Raw genomic sequence first — 20267 nt, 5'->3', positions numbered from 1 at the left:
GTGTTAGGTATGTTGTTTTGCCTTATTGGCTGTGTTTGAGTGGCACACTGAGTCTGTGAGCTATGTGTCATTTGGGTTGTGTTGGGGAATGGAGGTTGCTTGTGATTCTGCTTTGAAGGTCTCTGTTGCTTAGGCAGATTATTACTGAGAGCCTCCGCAAATGTTTTTGAGTTTCAGTGTGTGGATTTTGGTGGTGTAGATGTAGTGAGACTATGTGATGAGTGTGGTGTGGTGCAAATGTTTACCTTCTCCTCATGACTGTCAGGTTCAGTCTTGGTTGGAGAGAGCTTTATCTCCAGTTTGGCTAGATAAGTGCATCTTTCACAGGTTGTAGTGTTGGGTGATAGGAGGAGAGGGTTGTCTGTGTACATGAGGCAATTTCTACAATGCCTCAAGATGCCCAGATTCATCAGATAGACAGGGGAGAACACTGGCAGCTGACCCTTGGACATGCCTGAATAAAAAACTATTTTCCTCTAGATAAGTGAGGAAAGTGAGTACAAGAGCTGTTTTTCTCAACGCCAGTGAGAAAAGTAAGTACAAAAACTGTTATCCTCTAGGTAAAGAGGAAGATTGAGTGCTATAGTAATTATTAGCTTATTTAGTGCTTACAAGTTCTGAACAAGTGCGGAGTATGAATAAGCAAATTTAAGTGCTAAAACTAAGAATCTGTATCTGCACTAGATGAGTTACAGAAACAAGTGCAAATGCAGGCTTTCAAATCAGAAAGTTGAGAGAGATGGAAGATTGCCCAAATGGCCAAGAACTATAAATTCTGGGCCAGAACCACTCCTTATGTGGTAGACAGGTTACCTAATGCTTACCAATCCCACTGATAAGCTAGAAGGCTTCCCTCCAACACAGAAAGGCTTGGGGAGCTCAGAAGCTTACAAACAGTCCTGTATACAGCAAATCTGTATCTGGAACACTAGTTACAGGAAAGATAGGAAACAGGCTTACAGTTTTTTTTTTTTTTTTTACAGAAAACTAGCAAAAACAGTAGTAAAAACAATTCACATGCAGTGCAAGCTAGCACACGAATATGTAGCAATATTAGACAACACACAGTTTGAAAAATGCAATTAAATTAAAAAGGACTAAAAGCAAGTGCAGAAAGGGTTTATTAGGTAGAATGCGGTAAAGAGATGAGACTGGGGGAGTGTCCTAGATCAAATCTACAGTGGGGCGGGCACTGCAAAAACCACCAAATTTAACTACAAACCAAAAACAGGGAGGGGGGGGTGGGGAAGACAGTTTCAGCAGAGATTTGAGCAACCACTAACAGTATAAACTATAAAACCAAAAAAATATACTCAGCTCTGTATATTTGCAGATCAGTATCTAAGCAACAATTAAACTCTATAATAAAGAAAAATATACTCAGCCCTGTATATTTGCAGGACATGAACTACCATGCATTTTCTGAAGGATATATCTGAAATTCAAATGTATGTCATTATTAACTTCAACACACCAAAAATATGAGACAAAAATCTGGACATTCTGTGAAAATCTGGACAGTTCAGAGCCATGGCTCAAGTTCAAGAAATTCTATTCAAAATGTATGCCAATGTGTCAAATTACTGGCTCATGTACACACCCACACACACCCACATTTTCCATGATACCCAGAATGTTTCAATGTAATCAAACCATTGAGAATAGTAGCACTTAACAGTTGTGTGTGTGTTTTCCTGGAAGTGTGTGTGTGTGTGTGTGTGTGTGTGTGTGTGTGTGTGTGTTTTCCTGGAAGTGTGTGTGTGTGTGTGTGTGTGTGTGTTTTCCTGGAAGTGTGTGTGTGTGTGTGTGTGTGTGTGTGTGTGTGTGTGTTTTCCTGGAAGTGTGTGTGTGTGTGTGTGTGTGTGTGTGTGTGTTTTCCTGGAAGTGTGTGTGTGTGTGTGTGTGTGTGTGTGTGTGTGTGTGTGTGTGTGTGTGTGTTTTCCTGGAAGTGTGTGTGTGTGTGTGTGTGTGTGTGTGTGTGTGTGTTTTCCTGGAAGTGTGTGTGTGTGTGTGTGTGTGTGTGTGTGTGTGTGTGTGTGTGTGTGTGTGTTTTCCTGGAAGTGTGTGTGTGTGTGTGTGTGTGTGTGTGTGTTTTCCTGGAAGTGTGTGTGTGTGTGTGTGTGTGTGTGTGTGTGTGTGTTTTCCTGGAAGTGTGTGTGTGTGTGTGTGTGTGTGTGTGTGTGTGTGTGTTTTCCTGGAAGTGTGTGTGTGTGTGTGTGTTTTCCTGGAAGTGTGTGTGTGTGTGTGTGTGTGTGTGTGTGTGTTTTCCTGGAAGTGTGTGTGTGTGTGTGTGTGTGTGTGTGTTTTCCTGGAAGTGTGTGTGTGTGTGTGTGTGTGTTTTCCTGGAAGTGTGTGTGTGTGTGTGTGTGTTTCCTGGAAGTGTGTGTGTGTGTGTGTGTGTGTGTGTGTGTGTGTGTGTGTTTTCCTGGAAGTGTGTGTGTGTGTGTGTGTGTTTTCCTGGAAGTGTGTGTGTGTGTGTGTGTGTGTGTGTTTTCCTGGAAGTGTGTGTGTGTGTGTGTGTTTTCCTGGAAGTGTGTGTGTGTGTGTGTGTTTTCCTGGAAGTGTGTGTGTGTGTGTGTGTGTGTGTGTGTGTGTGTGTGTGTGTGTGTGTGTGTGTGTGTGTGTGTCTTCCTGGAAGTATGTGTACTTGTACTGTCAACTACTTTCAAACTATTGCCATAAAAATCACCCAGAACAACCACCATAATAAAGTATTTTCAGCTCATTTTGAACAAACCTGCACATGCTATCCCTAACAAAATCATTTAACTGTGATGATGTGACAGAAAGAAAGGTTACAGGGGCTAGTGTTTATTCAGCGTGTATGTGTATGTGTGTATATATATATATATATATATATATATATATATATATACACACACACACACACAAACGCACTGTCTTCTCCTACACCATTAATAACCCCCTACTGGCAGGTATGTTGAATCCTATTAAAAAAACACAAGTAATTAATTTCCATAAAACTTCCAATAAACATAATGAAGTAGCCCTTTCACTCAAGTATCAACTCCATCCAGCAAATATTGACAGCCTACAACTCTGATCATTACTGGAGCGATGGCAGTAGAGCATGACAAGCCTATCATAACTCATGGAACACAGGAACATACTAGGCAAGGAATCACTGGGACTGTAAGGTGCCTAGCCATGCACACCTTTAAGCAGACCGGGTCTATATTATCAGAATGAAAGTTTTACACACCGAATACTATATTGTCGAAGTTTGAAAATTCCGACTCCGATAACAAAAATAACTAACACAGGAAAACTGTAATGAAGTGTTTTATGCGGGGGGGCAAGCCCCCCTGCACCCCCCACACCCCTGCTACTTAAATACACCGACTCCAAGATCGCACTACACTGAAGTAAAGGAAAGAATTCCCTATGGTGATCTCCATTCACTTTTGCGATGTTTGCGATATTCGCTCAGCTGGTGTCGCCCAACTGGTGCTCGCTCAATTTGGACTTCGCTAAACTAATATAGACTCAAGCAGACAATTTTGAGGCGCTTAATAATGCTCACCTCCCAAAGTGACCAGAGCTGTACATGACAGCCGTGGTGTGAATTTGTGTCTACCATCCAGTCATTAAGACTATCCTTAAAAGTAACCAAAACAGTACTTTATTTAACCTGTAGTGGTAACCTACACCATAGGCTAGGAACATGTTGAGCAAGGAACCTATCTGTCCAGCGAAATTTATTTGTTGGTGTACATTTAGTTCCTTAGTGAGGGTACTTGTGGAAACACTGGTTTTGCAAAGAAATAGGAAGTCAAATACGACTGGGTTTTTTATGTCTCAAAAAACAAGACATGGGTTACCTCACAGGAAACTACAGGCTTACTGAGTATAAGGAGAGTCATTCTAATCTATTGGGGTTGTTGAGGATTTATGACCTTTAATTTTCTTGGGTAAAAATCATTGGGGGCCTTTCTACCTAAGCGATATGCCTTGATTTGTACGTACTAAAGAGTGCAGTGTGTCTTCAACGATGGTTCTGATAAGAGAAGAGTACAGTGGTAAGAGAACTTCTATGGCTTTTGAAGATATTACCTTTGAAATCAACAGGGTTAGACAGAAGGACTTCCTGACTATGGTGGAAACATGATGATTGAATGTGACAGTGTTTTCCACAAAAGTACCCAAGATTCTTATGACCATGTCTGTCTGAAGAGGAATACCATTTATAAAAAGTACAGTTGTGTACATTTACCATAAATGTAGATGTTCAAGTGTATTCACTGTTGCAGTCATCACATTTGGATTATCTGCCTGCAGGTAGCCCTCAGCAGGCCTGAATATCAGAGTCTTGGGATTTTTGCGTCGGATGCTGTCGCTTCTTCCATGACGTCAGGTCGTCAGGGATACAAAACATGCAGCCAACGCCATTAGATCAGCTTTTCTTGCCCCAGATGTTAGTTGCCCCCAAAATAGGAAGCAATTATATGGTGTGGAACACCCCCAGCAAAAAGTAAATACACATAATATAAGATATGCCAAATCAAAAAGGATAGGTGAAAGCAGAGACAATCAGGGGGTTGGAGGGAGGGTAACCAGGACTGCAACAGTGAATACACTCGAACATCTACATTTATGATAAGTGTACACAACTGTACTATGTTCTTCGTGTTTTACTGTTGCAGTCATCAGATTTGGATTGATTCCCAAAGCTAAGGAAGGGTGGAGTGGGATTAAGAAGCATTAGGATTGGCAATCAGGCCCTGTAAGACTGCTGTGGCAAATCCAGCTCTGGATTTAGAAAAGATAGGCAAGTGGTAATGCTTGGCGAAAGTGTGTACAGAGCTCCAGGTTGCAGCTTCCAGGATGTCCCTGGTAGGGACTCCTCTGAGAAATGCAGTAGAGGTAGATGTAGCCCTAGTGGAATGTGTTCTTATCCCCTGTGGGGTAGGTTTTCCATGGTGCTTGTAGCAGAAATGGATGCAGTGTGCTATCTACTCAGATATGGTTTGCTTTGAAATGGCCTTCCCCTCTGACTCTGCAGCAAAGCTAACTAGCAGCTGGTCAGATTTTCTGAGTGGCTTAGTCCTGTCCAAATAGAATCTAAGCTCTCTGTGCATGTCTAGAGAATGCAGTATCCTTTTGCCTTTATTTTGAGGATTAGGGAAAAAAGTAGGTAAAGAATGGACTGGTTTAAAGCCACACTAGGCACCACCTTGGTCATAAAAGTTGGGTTAGTCCTGAGGGAAACCCGGTCCGCATGGAAGATAATGAAGGGTTCCACTGCCATAAGGGCCTGCAGCTTTCAACTCTGCTGTAGCAAACGGTTTAAAGGGGGGAAATGTACATTTTTCCAATACAAAGTTAAGGTCCCAGGCTGGTTGTGGGAGCTCTCCTGAGGGTCTTAACATTTTGGCTCCTCTAAGGTACTGTTTTACCAGAGGATGGGAGAAGAGGGGTGGCTCAGTATTTTTATGAGCTGAGATGGCAGAGGCATGAATCTTAACTGAAGAGAAGGATGGGCCGTTTTGGAGCATTTCTGTTAAGTAATCTAGTATATGAGGTAAGCTGGGCACAGTTGTGCCCATCCCTTGAGACTGGCTCCAGGAACAGTATCTTTTCCACTTTTCTGAATAGGATTTTCTAGTATTAGGCGTCCTTGCCTCAAGAATGATATCCAGCACCTGCTTTACTGAGGGTTGCTAGAGGTGAGTTCAGGGGATTAGCCAGGCTGCAAGGTTCAGGGTCTGAAGCTGAGGATGCAGAATTTGGCCCTCCTGCTGGGACAGCAGGGAAGGGGTCTGAGGCAGGTGCCATGGTTGTAGCACTGTCAGACTGCGCAAAAGAGGATACCAGTGTTGGTGTGGCCAGTCTGGTGTAATCAGGATTCTCCTTGGCTTGTCTTGTTTGATCTTTAGTAGAACCGTCGAGAGGAGAGGCAGAGGGGGAAAGGCATAGACTGAGAGCCTTTCCCAAAAAAAGGACAGGGCATCCACCTTCCAAGCTTGGCTGTGATGAGTTCTGGTGCAGTATTTGTTCAATTGATAGTTCTGAGGGGAAGCAAACAGGTTCGCCTCTGGTGTCCCCCATCTGTTGCCCAAAAGCTTGAATATTTTGGGTTCCAGTTTCCATTCGTGTGGGTTCATGAGATTTCTGCTTAAGTTGTCTGCCAGGGAATTTAGTTTGCCTGGCAGGAATTGAGCTTGTAGGTGCACTTGGTTGCTCAAGGCTGTGCTCCACATATCCATGGCTAGTCTGCAGAGTTGGTAAGAATGTGTTCCCCCTGCTTGTTTATGTTCCACATAACTGTGCTGTTGTCTGTCTTTACCAATAGTTGTCCTGGAAGAATACGGCCTTTGAAGGCTGTCAGAGCATTCTGTACAGCTAACATTTCTTTTTGCTTGACATGCAGATGCATCTGCTTTGGGTTCCATTTGCCCTGAATGCACTGCCCTGCCATGTGAGCCCCCCCCCATGCATAGTCTGATATGTCTGTTGTTAGGGTTTGGGTGGCAGGGGGTAGAGTGAAAGAGAGTCCCTTGTTGTGGTTGCAGGCCTCTGCCCACCAAAGGAACTCTGCCCTTAGACACGGAATGATAGGAATTATTGTTTCCAGGTCCTGAGAATGTTGACACCATAGACTTTTTAGATACCATTGAAGTTTCCTCATATGCAGTCTTGCATATGGAATTAACAGAATGCAAGAGGCCATAAATCCCAAAGCTTGCAGTATTTTCCTTGCAGATAGCTGGGTTTTTGTTGCCAGTAGGTTGAAGTAAGTTGTCAAATAAATTTGTTTCTCTGGAGTGAGGAATGCCATCTGAGAAGTTGTGTTCAAGTTTGCTCTCAGGAATACAATCTGTTGGGCAGGGTACTAAGTATGATTTCTTTTCATTGATGGTGTACCCCAGTGAAGTTAGAAGTCTCTTTCCAAATGCCAGGTGCTGTATTAGCAAGTCCTGACTTTCGGCCTGAATCAGGTAATCGTCCAAGTATGGGTAAATCTGAATATTTCTTTGCCTGCAAAAAGCAATGGCTGGAGCTAGGCACTTTGTGAATACCCTACCGCAGTAGATAAGCCAAAGGGAAGTGCAGAGAACTGATGGTGCATACAGCCTGCCCTGAAGTGAAGGCATTTCCTGCAATATTCCCTTATGGGGATGTGCAGGTAAGCTTCTTTTAAGTCTAAGGTTGCCAGCCAGGCATCCTTGGCTAGCACAGGAAGCAGCTATTGCAGGGTTAGCATTTTGAATTTTGGAACCACCGGAAAAATGTTGAGAATAGACAAATCCAGGATAGGACTCCAGGAGTTTTCTTTTCCGGGAACCAGGAACAGTCTTGAATAAAAACCTTGTCCCTTTTGTTCTGCTGTGACAGGTTGAATAGCCTTGATGCTGACGAGAAAAAGTACTTGCTTTTGGGCCTCCTCCCACTGGTTTGGGGAGAGGTCTGCCATCCACTTAGGGTTGGGAGTGAGTGGATGTGGAATCTGTATCCTACGGAAACAATGTTTAAAACCCATTTTTCTTGGGTAATGTATTCCCATTTTTTTGCATGCAGGGCGTATTTTCCTCCTAAAGGTGCAAGTACTTGAGCAAGGCTTGGGGGAGTTAAGGATAAGTCATTGTGCAAGTTTACCATAGGGGGTTGGCTTACTACTCCCTGTTTTGGACGTGGGAGCACCCCACTGCTTAGATCTGTGCAAAACCTGAGACTGAAGTCTTGGGGGTCTGCTGCCCCTGGGTTTGGACTGAGAAGGCCTGGAAGAGACTGAAAAGGACCAGTTCTTTGAAGGTCAATGCCTACTGAATCTAGGTGGCTGAACTTGTAAGAAATCTTTTAACAGTTTGCATAGATTTAGCTTTCTCCTCCATCCTTTTGAGAACAACTTCTGCTTTACTGCCAAATAGGCGCTCTTGGTTTAAGGGTGCATCCCGTAATTTTGCATTGACATGATCTGGCAAGTTTTGTTTCTTAAGCCAAGCATACCTTCCAAGAACAGACCCAGTGACAGCAGCCCTACAAGATGCTTCTAAAGCATCAACACCACACTGCAAAGTATGTTTACCAACTTGGTCAGCAGAATGCATTAACTCTTGTAAATCTTTGTGTTCTGCACAGTCAGGAATCGACATCATTTTCTGTTTAATTAGCCCCATAATATGCTGCTGATACTTTAACATATGAAACTGGCAATTTAAAGCCCTAACAGCCAGAGTAGCAGAGGTGTACACCTTTTTACCCCATCTGTCTAAAGCCCTAGAATCCCTGTCAGAAGGGGTAGGATTCTTGGCAGTAGTAGCCTTAATGCCTTTTGATCATTGGGAAATGGTCTCTGGATCCGCAGTAGGATTCTTGAAAAGGAATTTGTGACAGTCAGGCACTCTACAGTACCTGTCAGGTTTCCTGAGAGCTGGAGGGAAAGTATCCGTTGTAAGGCTGGATTCCAAGAAAACATCATCTGCAATCTCCAGAACAGGAGGGATAGCAAGAGGCCTGTGCTGAGGCAGGTTTAAAAATTCCCTGAGTCTCTTTTTGGACTGAGAGTAGTCCTGGCTTTCCCAGCGGAAATGCTTCCTAAAGGTATGCAGGGTTTCACCGAAAGAAAAATCTTCTGGAGGGGAAGCAGAGGGAATGGAATCCTCTGCATGAGTCCTCATAGGTAGATAAGGGTATGTTCTGGAGGTCAGAAGGAACAGAGATATCAGATTCCTGATTAGAAGATTCAGAAGGAAAATCAGTTCTAGGTCTCTGACGGGAAAGGCTGGCTTCCCCTAATTAAGGTAATAATGTATTCAGCCATTCTAATCATTTGTTTTTGAAGCCTGTGGGCCTGAGAATGCACTTTGATCGTCGGTTTCCTAGGCGTAGTGCGAACTTTAGACCTGAGAAATTTGGTATTTTTGGCTTGAAATGAAGTCGTCGGTTTAATATGAAAATCGGTGGGCCTGAATACACCCTCAGAAGCCGATGCCTGCAAAGCGGCTCCGGACCCATCCAAGGTAGAGACATCCGCAGGTTCCATAGTCAAAGAAGCATCTCGCGGCATACCGGACTCCGAATGGGTCTCAGTACAGGCCTGCGAATCTGTAGAAGTGAGTATCAGGGTCTGTTAAAGCGCCTCACTGAGTACTGGTGGACTGGCGACTGGCTTAATGGTATCGTCATCGGCAGTTTTTATGCAGTCTGTCTCTGTCTTTATCCTTATGTTTTTTTTGGAAGATCGGTAGTCGGATGGCTTACAGACACCATTTCGGAGTAGGGAGATCGAGAGCGAAAGTATTTTGCTAAAAAAAATTGCCCAATGATGGATAGTTTGGGCGTTGAACAAGACACAAAACCGACAGCGAGGGATGTCGTGGTCTGGGCTTAAACAGGCGATGCAGTAAGAACAAAAATCTCTATGAGGTATTTGCTTTTCACAGGCAAGACAATTATTAATTTTTTCTGACATCGGTTAGAGCAAGAAAAAAGGATCCCCAACAGGGTACTTATCTTTTAGAGGACTTCAGGTCTGAAACTCGAAAACAAAAATTTCAGGAGTCAGCCAACTGGCACTTACGAACTGCTTCTGCTTCGGGCACCGCACGGCAAGAAAGACTGATGTAATGCATCGGCTGCATGTTTTATACCCTTGACGACCTGACGTAATGGAAGAAGCGACAGCATCTGATGCAGAAATCCCAAGAATCTCATATTCAGACTGGCTGAGGGCTACCTGCAGGCAAATAAAGTACAGTTTTGTACCTACCATAAATGTAGATGTTCGAAGATCCACATTGCTGCAGTCCTTACACTTGGGTAGTCCGCTGTCCTCGGTCGGCCCGAATATCAAAGTATAAGGCTGACGTCGGTCAAGGCGCATTTGACTGACATCAGGACGTCAGGGTACAAATGCGCATGACCGACGTCATATCCTCAGTCTTTTCTTGCCCCAGATGTCAGAAGACCCTAAAAATAAAGGTCAAAACCAAAAGACAGCAAACAACCAACCAACCACCCTTGCACTAACTATATGTACAATATATACAATATACACAAAATGTACAACCCAACCCACACAACCACCTCTAACTGCAGAGGGGAAGGAGGGAGGGTAAATTGGACTGCAGCAATGTGGATCTTCGAACATCTACATTTATTGTAGGTACAAAACTGTACTATGTTCTTCATCTCACATTGCTGCAGTCCTTACACTTGGGTAGAATCCCAAAGCAGAGGAATGGGAGGATGGCTAACTACAAGGAAGCAGGAGCTGCCAAAATGCCCTGCAAAACAGCAGTGGCAAAACCAGCCCTGGATTTAGAGTAAAGTGGCAGGTGATAATGCCTAGAGAAAGTATGCGCTGAACTCCAAGTAGCTGCCTCCAAAATATCCTTGGTTGCCACTCCCCTCAAAAAAGCTGTTGAAGTGGCAGTAGCCCTAGTGGAATGAGGCCTAATCCCAGCTGGAACTTCCTTGCCATGATGGGAATAACAGAAAGCAATGCAAAACCCAATCCACTTAGAAATAGTTTGTTTTGACACAGGCTTGCCCTGAGAACTCAAAGCAAAAGAAACAAACAACTGCTGAGACTGCCTGAACCCTTTAGTTCTGTCCAAATAACAACGCAACTGCCTGTGTACATCTAAAGTGTGCAAAATCTTTTCCCCTTTATTTTGGGGATTTGCATAAAAAGTAGGCAAATGAATAGTTTGGTTTAAAGCCACACTAGAAACCACCTTAGGCATAAAGGAAGGATTAGTACGTAATGATACCCTATCCTTATGAAAAATCAAGAAAGGCTCAACCGCCATAAGGGCCTGCAATTCAGAAACCCTTCTTGCAGAGGTAATTGCCAACAAAAAAGCAGTCTTCCATGATAAATATTTCAACTCAGAAGTAGCTGCAGGCTCAAAAGGTTGTAGAGTGAGTTTCTCCAACACAAAATTGAGATCCCAAGCAGGAGTAGGAGCTCTTCGTGGGGGTCTTATATTCTTTGCCCCTCTAAGAAATTGCTTGAACAAAGGATGAGAAAACAATGGTGGGTCACAATCATAGTGAGCCGAAATTGCTGCAGCATGAACCTTAATAGAAGAGAAAGACAAACCTTTGTCCAATAACTCAGTAAGATATTGAAGAGCCACACTCAAATTAGGCTCAGAAACATCAAAATATTTCGCTGCACTCCAAAATAAAAATCTCTTCCATTTATCTGCGTACACTTTCCTTGTACTAGGCCTTCTAGCTTCCAAAATCACATTCAAAACTTGTTGTGGAAGTTGAGACCCTCTATGGTTCAAAACAGAATATGCCAGGGTGTTAGGTGAAGCGAGTGAAGTTTGACATTCAGCAAATGGTTGTCCTCCTGTGACAACAGGTGTGGAATCGAAGGCAAAGGCCATGGAGGCTTCCGTACCAGACTTCTCAATAATGGGTACCAGTGCTGTCGAGGCCAATCTGGAGCTATTAAAATCATCCTTGGCTTGTCCTGTCTGACCTTTAGAAGTACCTTTGGGAGGAGAGGCAGAGGAGGAAAGGCATACACATGAAGATTGCTCCAATTGAAAGAAAGAGCATCCACTCTCCAAGCTGTGGGATGAAACCTTTTGTGCAAAACTTTGGCAGCTGATGGTTCAGTGGAGAAGCGAACAGATCTATGTCTGGAGTTCCCCATGACACTGTCAATTTCTGAAATACAAGAGGATCCAATTTCCACTCGTGGGGATCCATAATTTGTCTGCTCAACACATCTGCTAAGGAGTTCTGTGCTCCTGGCAGAAACCTTGCCTGAAGATTGAGCTGTAAACTGAGAGCAGTCTCCCACAAAATCATTGCTTGCCTGCATAGAGGATAAGAATGCGTTCCCCCTTGCTTGTTGATGTACCACATGACAGTTGTGTTGTCTGTTAGAATCAACACCTGCCCTGGAAGAAGTAATTCCTTGAAAGCTATTAATGCAAACTGGACTGCTAACATCTCCTTCATGTTGATATGTAGATGTTGTAGTCTGACAGGCCACTTGTTTTGTATCCACTTTCCATTTAGATGAGCTCCCCAAGCTTTGTCTGAGGCATCTGTCATTAAAATCTGACTCGCCTCTGGCCGGGTCACAGAGAGTCCCTTGTTTAGGTGACATTCCTGAGCCCACCATAAAAATTCCTTTTGAATGCAAGGTATTATTTGAATGACAGTGTCTAGATCCTGGCAGTGCTGTGTCCATACATTTTTGAGATACCATTGTAGCTTCCTCATATGCAGTTTGGCATTGGGAAGTACCAGAATACAAGATGCCATGAACCCTAATGCTTGAAGGACTGTCCTTGCAGTCAGCACGGACTGATGAGATAGTTGATGGAAGTAAAGGGATAGACTCTTTTGTTTGTCCGGGGTTAAAAGGCCATCTGGGATGCTGTATTCAGTCTCACACCCAGAAAGCACATGTCCTGAGAGGGTACTAGACTGGACTTTATTTCGTTCACAGAATACCCTAGGCATCTTAGCACTGCTATCACATATTCCAAATGATGAAGAAGCTCTTCCCTTCCTTGAGCCAGAATCAGGCAGTCGTCCAAATAAGGATAGATCTGTATTCCTTTTAGCCTGAAGAAAGCGATCACTGGAGCCAGAACTTTCGTGAACACTCTGGGCGCAGTAGATAAGCCAAAGGGCAATGCAGAGAACTGATAGTGAGAAGTCCCAGCTCGAAAACGCAGATACTTCCTGCAACTTAGTCTGATAGGAACATGAAGGTAAGCCTCCTTGAGATCCAAAGTTACCATCCAATGATCTTTGCCCAGCAGAGGTAAAAGCTGCTGCAACGTCAACATCTTGAACTTGGGAATGTCCAGATAAGTGTTGAGGATAGATAAATCCAAAATTGGTCTCCACGTGTTCCCCTTCTTTGGTACTAGGAACAGGCGAGAATAAAAACCGAGACCCACTTCTGGCATAGGAACCGGCTGTATGGCCCCTATTTGGAGCAACAGAGAAACCTGCTTGTGAGCCTCTATTCTTTGTTGAGGAGGAACGTCTGGCATGCCTTTGAAAGGAGGCAAGGTATGGAAATAAAACCTGTAGCCGTGATGTATGATATCCAACACCCATCTGTCTTGGGTAATTAAACTCCAATTTTCTTTGAAAAGTGCCAACCTTCCTCCCAAAGGTGCTGCCAGACGAGAAGGCTCTGGCAGCTGAAAAGGTAGGTCATTGGGTCTGTTTACGAAAGGACTGACCCCTGCCCTCACCCGAAGACTGTGCAGGAGAACTCCCTGTTCTAGGCCTGAAAGAGCCCTGAGCTCTGCCCCTACCACGTCTAGATCTACCCCTAGACTGGGAATCATAAGAAGGATACGTCCACCCCTTAGTAGGCCAATTTCTACTAAACTTTGGAGGCTGGACCTGCAAAAAATCTTTAACAGTCTGCATAGACTTAGCCTTATCCTCCATTTTCTTTAAAACTGTCTCAACAGGAGGACCAAACAGCACGTCACATTGTAAAGGAGCATCTAAAATCCTCGTTTTAACATGATCAGACAAATTCTGATCCCTTAGCCAGGCATGCCTGCGAAGAACTGACCCAGTGGCAGCCACCCTAGACGAGGCCTGTACAGCATCAAAACCACATTGCAAAGAATGCTTACCCACCTGTTCAGAAACATGCACTAAATCTTGCAACTCTTTACAATCAATACCTACTGCCAGAGCATCAACCTTAGACTTTAATTGTGACAGGAGATAGTTCTGGTATTTCAACATGTGAAACTGGCAATTCATAGCCCTCATAGCCAGAGTGGAAGAAGTATAAACTTTCTTTCCCCATCTATCCAAGGCCCTAGCCTCTTTGTCTGCAGGAACCGGATTCTTAACAACAGAAGCCTTAACACCTTTAGGCCCCTGACTAACAGTTTCTGGGTCAGCCCTAGGACTCTTAAAAGATACTTATGAGCTTCAGGCACCCTGTAATACCTATCCGGCTTAACAGGAGCAGGAGGCAAAGAATCAGGATTAAGAGAAGCCTCTATAAAAACATCTTCTACTACATCCAAAACAGGAGGTATAGCCAAAGGCCTATGCTGGGGTAAAACAAAATTCCCTAAGCCTTTTCCTGGAATCAGAGAAGTCCTGACCTTCCCACTTAAAATGCTCCCTCATGGAATGAAGAGTTTCTGAAAAAGAAAAATCCTCAGGAGGAGAAGCAGAAGGAGTAGAATCATCCACATCAGAATCCGAATAAGGAGAATACTCCTGCAAGTCTTCAGCCGAAGACTCTGAAACATCTGAAGCCTGCTCAAAACCCCCAGCTCAGGCTCCATCCTAGGCCTCTTATCAGGAGGGGGCATAGAACCCCTAATTAAAGTAATCAAATCTTCTGCCATTTTAAGCATATGCTTCTTGGGCACAGTACCTGAAGAGCTAGGGGTAACACCAACTGAAGCCAAACCTGGCCTGCCCCTGGGAGAAGCCTTTGAAACAGAAGGAGAGGGCCTAGCCACCCTAGGAAGGGAGGGGAGTATAGTAACCTGAGAAGCCCCCTCAGCCTGACTTGCCTCCTGAGAGGCCACATCTTGCAATAATAAGGTCTCACCCTGGGAACACAAAGAAACCTCCGGTGGAGCCACCGGCTCCACTGACACCTCTAAAGAACCGGCGTCCGGTACAGACGGTTCTTCTAGCCTAGGCTTGACTGCCTTGTCCTTGCGCTTCTTCGAAGAAGCGGGCGTCGGAGCATCCGACGGCATTTTATAATTACACCGCTTCCCAAAGACTAACCTTGCACAATCCAACCTTCTCTTTATAGTGCGTTTATTAAATCTAGCACAAGAGCGACAGCCAACAACGTCGTGCTCAGGCCCTAAGCAAGGAATACACAAAGTATGATAATCTCTATGCGGTATCTGTTTCCCACAAGAAATGCAATTATTGACTTTTTCTGACATCCGGTAAATCACTGAGGCAAGAAAAAACTAAAATATTCTAACGGGTACTTAGCCAACTTTGAACTCGGTCTGAAACTTCGAAATCGAAAAATCTCAGAACGCCAACCGGCACTTGCAATGCTGCTTCTGCATCGGACCATGCGGCAAAAAAGACTGAGGATATGACGTCGGTCATGCGCATTTGTACCCTGACGTCCTGATGTCAGTCAAATGCGCCTTGACCGACGTCAGCCTTATACTTTGATATTCGGGCCGACCGAGGACAGCGGACTACCCAAGTGTAAGGACTGCAGCAATGTGAGATGAAGAACATCCCATCAGACTGCAACAGTGAAACACGAAGAACATAATATGATGTGGGAGAATCTTTCTTGCCAAATGCTAGTATGTTGCATTTTTTCCCATTTACGATAAGACTGTTTTTGATACACCATGTATGTGCATATTGCAGCCATTGTTGGAGCTGTTTTGTATCAGTGGATTAAAGGACAACAGTACCCAGTTTGCAGTCACCAGCAAACTTGGTCAACTACACTTCTGGGATAATGGCTTGATTACCTGCAAAATAAATGCCAGACAGAAGAGTGCCTTTAAGTGATCCTTGTGGCACCCTACTAGTTATAATTTTACATTTAGAAAGGGAACCAGCAACTTGGATCTATTGGATACCTATTTTGCAATCCAGTTTTGCAGTGTTAATGATTATCCTACCCAGAAGCAGGGCGGTGATGCTGGCTGCATTAAAAGATGATCTTATGGGGTCACATTCATTTAGGCATGTTTTACTAAAGGATGAATGATTTAGTACTACATATGTACCAACTAAACATAAATTCCTTAAATAAAAAAGAAACCTATCCATTGATTATTTGGGGTGTTTATTGATGTATACATGCAAACAAGTATGTATCTGACTAGATGGTTAAATGTATTCTGAAACAGACTTTACTCAGCTATCATACAAAGTATAATCGATACCAATGGGTTATCTATTTATTTATTTTTTCTGTAAGACACTTCTACCCTAAGTAAGATGGTCCTGTGACAATCAGGAAAGGCAGTAATTACAATCTAAGTCCTGCTGCTGCAAATGCACATAATTTCTATTGCAAAATCCTTTGATAAGTCACCATGTCTGCGAATGTCTACTCAGTTGTTCTTTATTACTAATGTGGGTCATAGCTGTTACTAAAAATCAAACGTATACATCAGTAAAGACATTACAACTCTCTGAGCCTAAGAGAAAATGCACAGATATAATTATAATGTTAAACTGTGGACAAAAAATGAACCCAAAATCAAACAAAACTAACAAAAACAAACGTACATAAAATTTGCTATATGACAAGGTAAATACTTACTGTACCACCAACATGTTTGCACACAGCAGTAGTCCATGGTCTACATGGACAAAATTGATGAAGAAAGAAAAAAGGTACCTTTTTGCTCCATCTAATTCAGTTCTAACTCTTTCAAAGTCGAATTTCAGTTTTTGCAGCTGTTCTTGTAGGGACTCCTTTTGTTCATGCAGTTTCTCCCTGGCCTCTCGCTCTGCCAAGAAATCTGCTTTAAAAATTTCTGCCTACAGAAAAATATATTTTAAATGTGGAACAGTCAGTATCTCTTTCAGTGATTACTTACTCAGTGAAGCTTGTTGGTTATAGTAATAACCTCATAATTAACATCAAACAGCATTTACAATGTTTCTAAATAGATCTGCAAAAATTTAGCTCAAAAAATATTAATGCTATGCACATTAAATATGAATGCTCCAAGGAACACATGAACAGAAGTAAGTTTGTGCCGTGATCTAGTTCAATATAGCAGAGAAACAAGAAAAAAAATTCCTACAAATCTTCACTACAGACATGTATCTCAGTATCGCAGATGCACTAGATATAGTGCAGTGTCAGTGTTGCAACAGATAACCCACTTGCTGCTGCTGCAGCAGACTGGATTGCTGATGCTGCAGTGCAGCATTAGGGAGGTGCTACATATTCCTGACTGCATCATCTTTCAGATCTGAAGTTAAACCGAGATTCCATTTGCTTTAGTTCAGGTGGATGTAAAAGATAGTACAGTTGTCTGAAATCTTACTATAATAGTAGATGTCCTTCTCTTCACTGTTGCAGTAGTCCTTACAATAGGATCCTCTGCCAAGGGCGGCTCAACGTCCGGCCAGTATACCAAAACCTTTAGGGTGCTAAGGGTATGTCATACGTCACATGTATGCTCCCAGCATACAGCACAGGGCATAAAGGGGGCATCTGGCCATACCATCCTCAGAAATGAGAAACCCAGTAGGAATGCCAGTCTAAGTATTAGAGAGGCATCAGGCACATACAGAAGGGAAAAGAATCAGGAGGAGGGAGGGAGTGAATACTGCAACAGTGAAGAGAAGAACATTTACTGTTGTGTAAGATTTTACACAAATGTACTACATCCTTCGTCCTTCCATTTCACTGTTGCAGTATTCCTTACAATAGGGAAAGTGCAAAACCTCATGAAGAAAAGAGGGAGGAGGAGGAAGGATCAGCAGAGTCCTCTACGAACCCATGAAGGATGGCCCTAGCAAAACCAGCTCTAGTCCTGGATATCACATCCAATTTATAGTGCTTGGTAAACGTATGCCCAAAAGTCCAGGTAGCCGTCTCAAGAACAGAGCTAGATCTAAATCCTTGGAAAAAAAGCAGCAGAAAAAGCCACAGCCCTAGTAGAATGAGCCTTAACTGAAGAAGGAAGGCTCTTGCCATGAATAGAATAACAAAAAAGAAATGGCTTTAGATATCCAAGAAGAAATACTTTGCTCGGAAACAGCCTATCCCAATGATCTAGGATGAAGGGAAACAAAAGCTGATTAGATTTGTGAAAAGCTTTGGTCTTATCCAAATAAAATCTGAGCTGTCTATGCACAACCAAACTGTGCAAAATCTTCTCATAAGCTGACTGCAGAGAAGGAAAAAAATGAGCAAATGAACAGACTGATTAAGAGACAACTCATTTACCACTTTGCGCATAAAAGCTAAGAATGGGGGAACAGCCATAAGGGTTTGAAGCTCAGAGACCCATCTGGCAAAAGTAAGGACCAACAAAAGAACAGTCTTCCAAGAACAATGCTGCAAGGAAGCTGAAGCTGCAGGCTCAAAAGGAGCCCAAGTCAATTTTTCCAAATCAAAAAAAATATCCCAGGAAGGAGGGACAGGCTTCCCTGGAGGTCAAATATGAACGGCACCTTTAAGAAATTGTTTAGCCTCAAATCTAGAGGCTAAAGAGAGTGCTAAAGGCAGACAAGCAGAAATAGTTGATAAGTGGGCCTTAATAGAAGAATATGCCAACCCTGCATTGAGCAATTCACACAGATAAGCCAGAACCAAAGGAACATACACAGAAAGTGGATCCAGGTTACAAGAAAGACACCAAACAGAAAACTTCTTCCATTTGGATAAGTAGGATTTCCTAACAGTGGGTTTCCTGGCCTCCTGCAAGACCGTAAGCACGTCCACAGAAAAAAAGGTATCTACACAGAATCAATATCCTATCACCCACAGAGTCAGTTGAAGAGTGGACAGGTGGGGATGGATGAGAGATCCCTTGTCTTGTGTGAAAAGGTCCATCCTGTGAGGTAACTTGTGATAACTGCTCTTGCAGAAGAAGAGGGAACAAATTCTGTTTGGGCCAAAACAGAGACACCAGCAAGATTTTGGGAACAATCTGATTTATCTTGAAAGAGACTTTTGGAATAAGAGGAAGGGGATGGAAGGCATAAAGAAACATCCCCTTTCCAGGAAAAGGGGAGGGCATCTACCTTCCAGACTAGAGGACATGGAGCTCTGGCACAAACTAGAGGAAGCTGTCTGTTCAGAGAAGAGGCAAACAGATCTACTTGATGAGTACCCCACAGGTGGACAATGTCCAGAAACACATCCATGTGAAGCATCTACTCATGGGATTGTGATAAGGACCTGCACAGAGACTCTCCCACAATGTTCTGACCTGAGGGAATGTAAACTGCCTGAATTGTCACTTGATACTGGATAGCTAGCTCCCACACTTGAAGTGCTAACCTGCACAGGAAATAAGATCTTACCCACCCCCCTTGTTTGTTGACATACCATGTAACTGTGGTATTGTCTGTCAGTATCTTGAGGGGCCCTGGAATGAAAGGAGGATGAAATTGAAGAGCCAACAGAAGAGCTCTCATTTTTTTGACAATTATGTGGTCTTTCTTTTGTTGAAGCAGACAGAGGCCCTGCACTTTTAGAGAGCCGAAGGAAGCCCCCCCGCCCATGCCACATCTGAAGCATCTGTGAACCAGCAAACAATGCGAGTGTTCAGACCGAAAACTGAAGATGCTGTTTGGACTGGCGGCAAAGAAGTTCTGAGGAGTTACAAACATGGATCAATATGTATATTTTATTTTATCTGTTACCTTATTTAATCATGAACAGCAGGATGCAAATTAACACCTTTGCTTCCTGAGATCTTCTGAACCTGGAAACCACTTGCTTCCTGAGAGCTTTTCTCCAAAATCCCCTACTGAAAACACATTTCATTAAATTTTATAATATCTGACTAATGACATGAGTTGCAAAAAATGTAAAACATGACAGCTCTTTGGCAGAAAATGGGCTGGTGTTAGTATCAAAGGTCTGTCTGTCTGTATACTCTGATATTATAATGCATATTTATGAAAAAAACTGCACTTTGTTTGCCAAGACACTACCATTACATATTTACAGAGATATAACCCTTTATCTAACAGTAAGACAGATCCAATATAACAGTAAGGGAATTAATTCACCTGTTCAAGAGCTTTCCAATGATATATACAAGGGGGCAGCATATTACCTTTTTGTGATACTGTTGAATCTATGCAAATTATGTATGTAACAGTTTCACATTTCAAAAGAATATTAATCTACAAAACCATTGTGACAGAAGGCAAGTATCAACACTTTGAACTTTAATGCTCTGTATTATATGGCACAATGTGTTTACCTGTAGGTAGCACAGCTTTTATGAAATGAATGCAGTTACTAAAATATGGGCAACAATCATAACTGCTATACCAAAAGAGTAATTATATCTCAGAATGTCTTCACATTACTCATCAAGTTTAATGCTATTTAATGTTATTTGTTTACTAACACCCACTGCTTGAATACACCAACGCCAACAAGACAATATCACATTTTATGCATTAACAAACTTGGAAATATGTCCTATTTTTTCATGACTTTCTATAAACACTCCTTAATAACTACAGTTCTAGACATCCCATGATGACAGTTTCACTATCCTGCTTACCAAATCATGTCAGCTTGTAGATGCATTAGTTTTATGTATGCACTTTCGAATCGTACAGCTATC

At 42.9% G+C, this 20267-nt stretch overlaps 1 protein-coding gene across 1 annotated transcript in view; it reads right to left on the bottom strand.

The window, feature by feature from the left end:
- LOC122808948 (NF-kappa-B essential modulator-like) overlaps nucleotides 1-20267 on the bottom strand; it is a gene marked incomplete in the record, with an annotated part of 2932895 nt that overhangs the window by 358516 nt on the left and 2554112 nt on the right. Inside the window, 1 exon segment of the mRNA XM_044080106.1 lies at nucleotides 16337-16479. Coding sequence (XP_043936041.1) covers nucleotides 16337-16479 — 143 coding nt within the window.

This window comes from Protopterus annectens, chromosome 8.part0 (assembly GCF_019279795.1).
Source record: "Protopterus annectens isolate FY-2018-M chromosome 8.part0, PAN1.0, whole genome shotgun sequence".
In the NCBI taxonomy this organism is placed as follows: domain Eukaryota; kingdom Metazoa; phylum Chordata; order Ceratodontiformes; family Protopteridae; genus Protopterus; species Protopterus annectens.
Note: the sequence above shows the minus strand (reverse complement) of the source record. Positions and strands in the feature narration are given on the sequence as shown.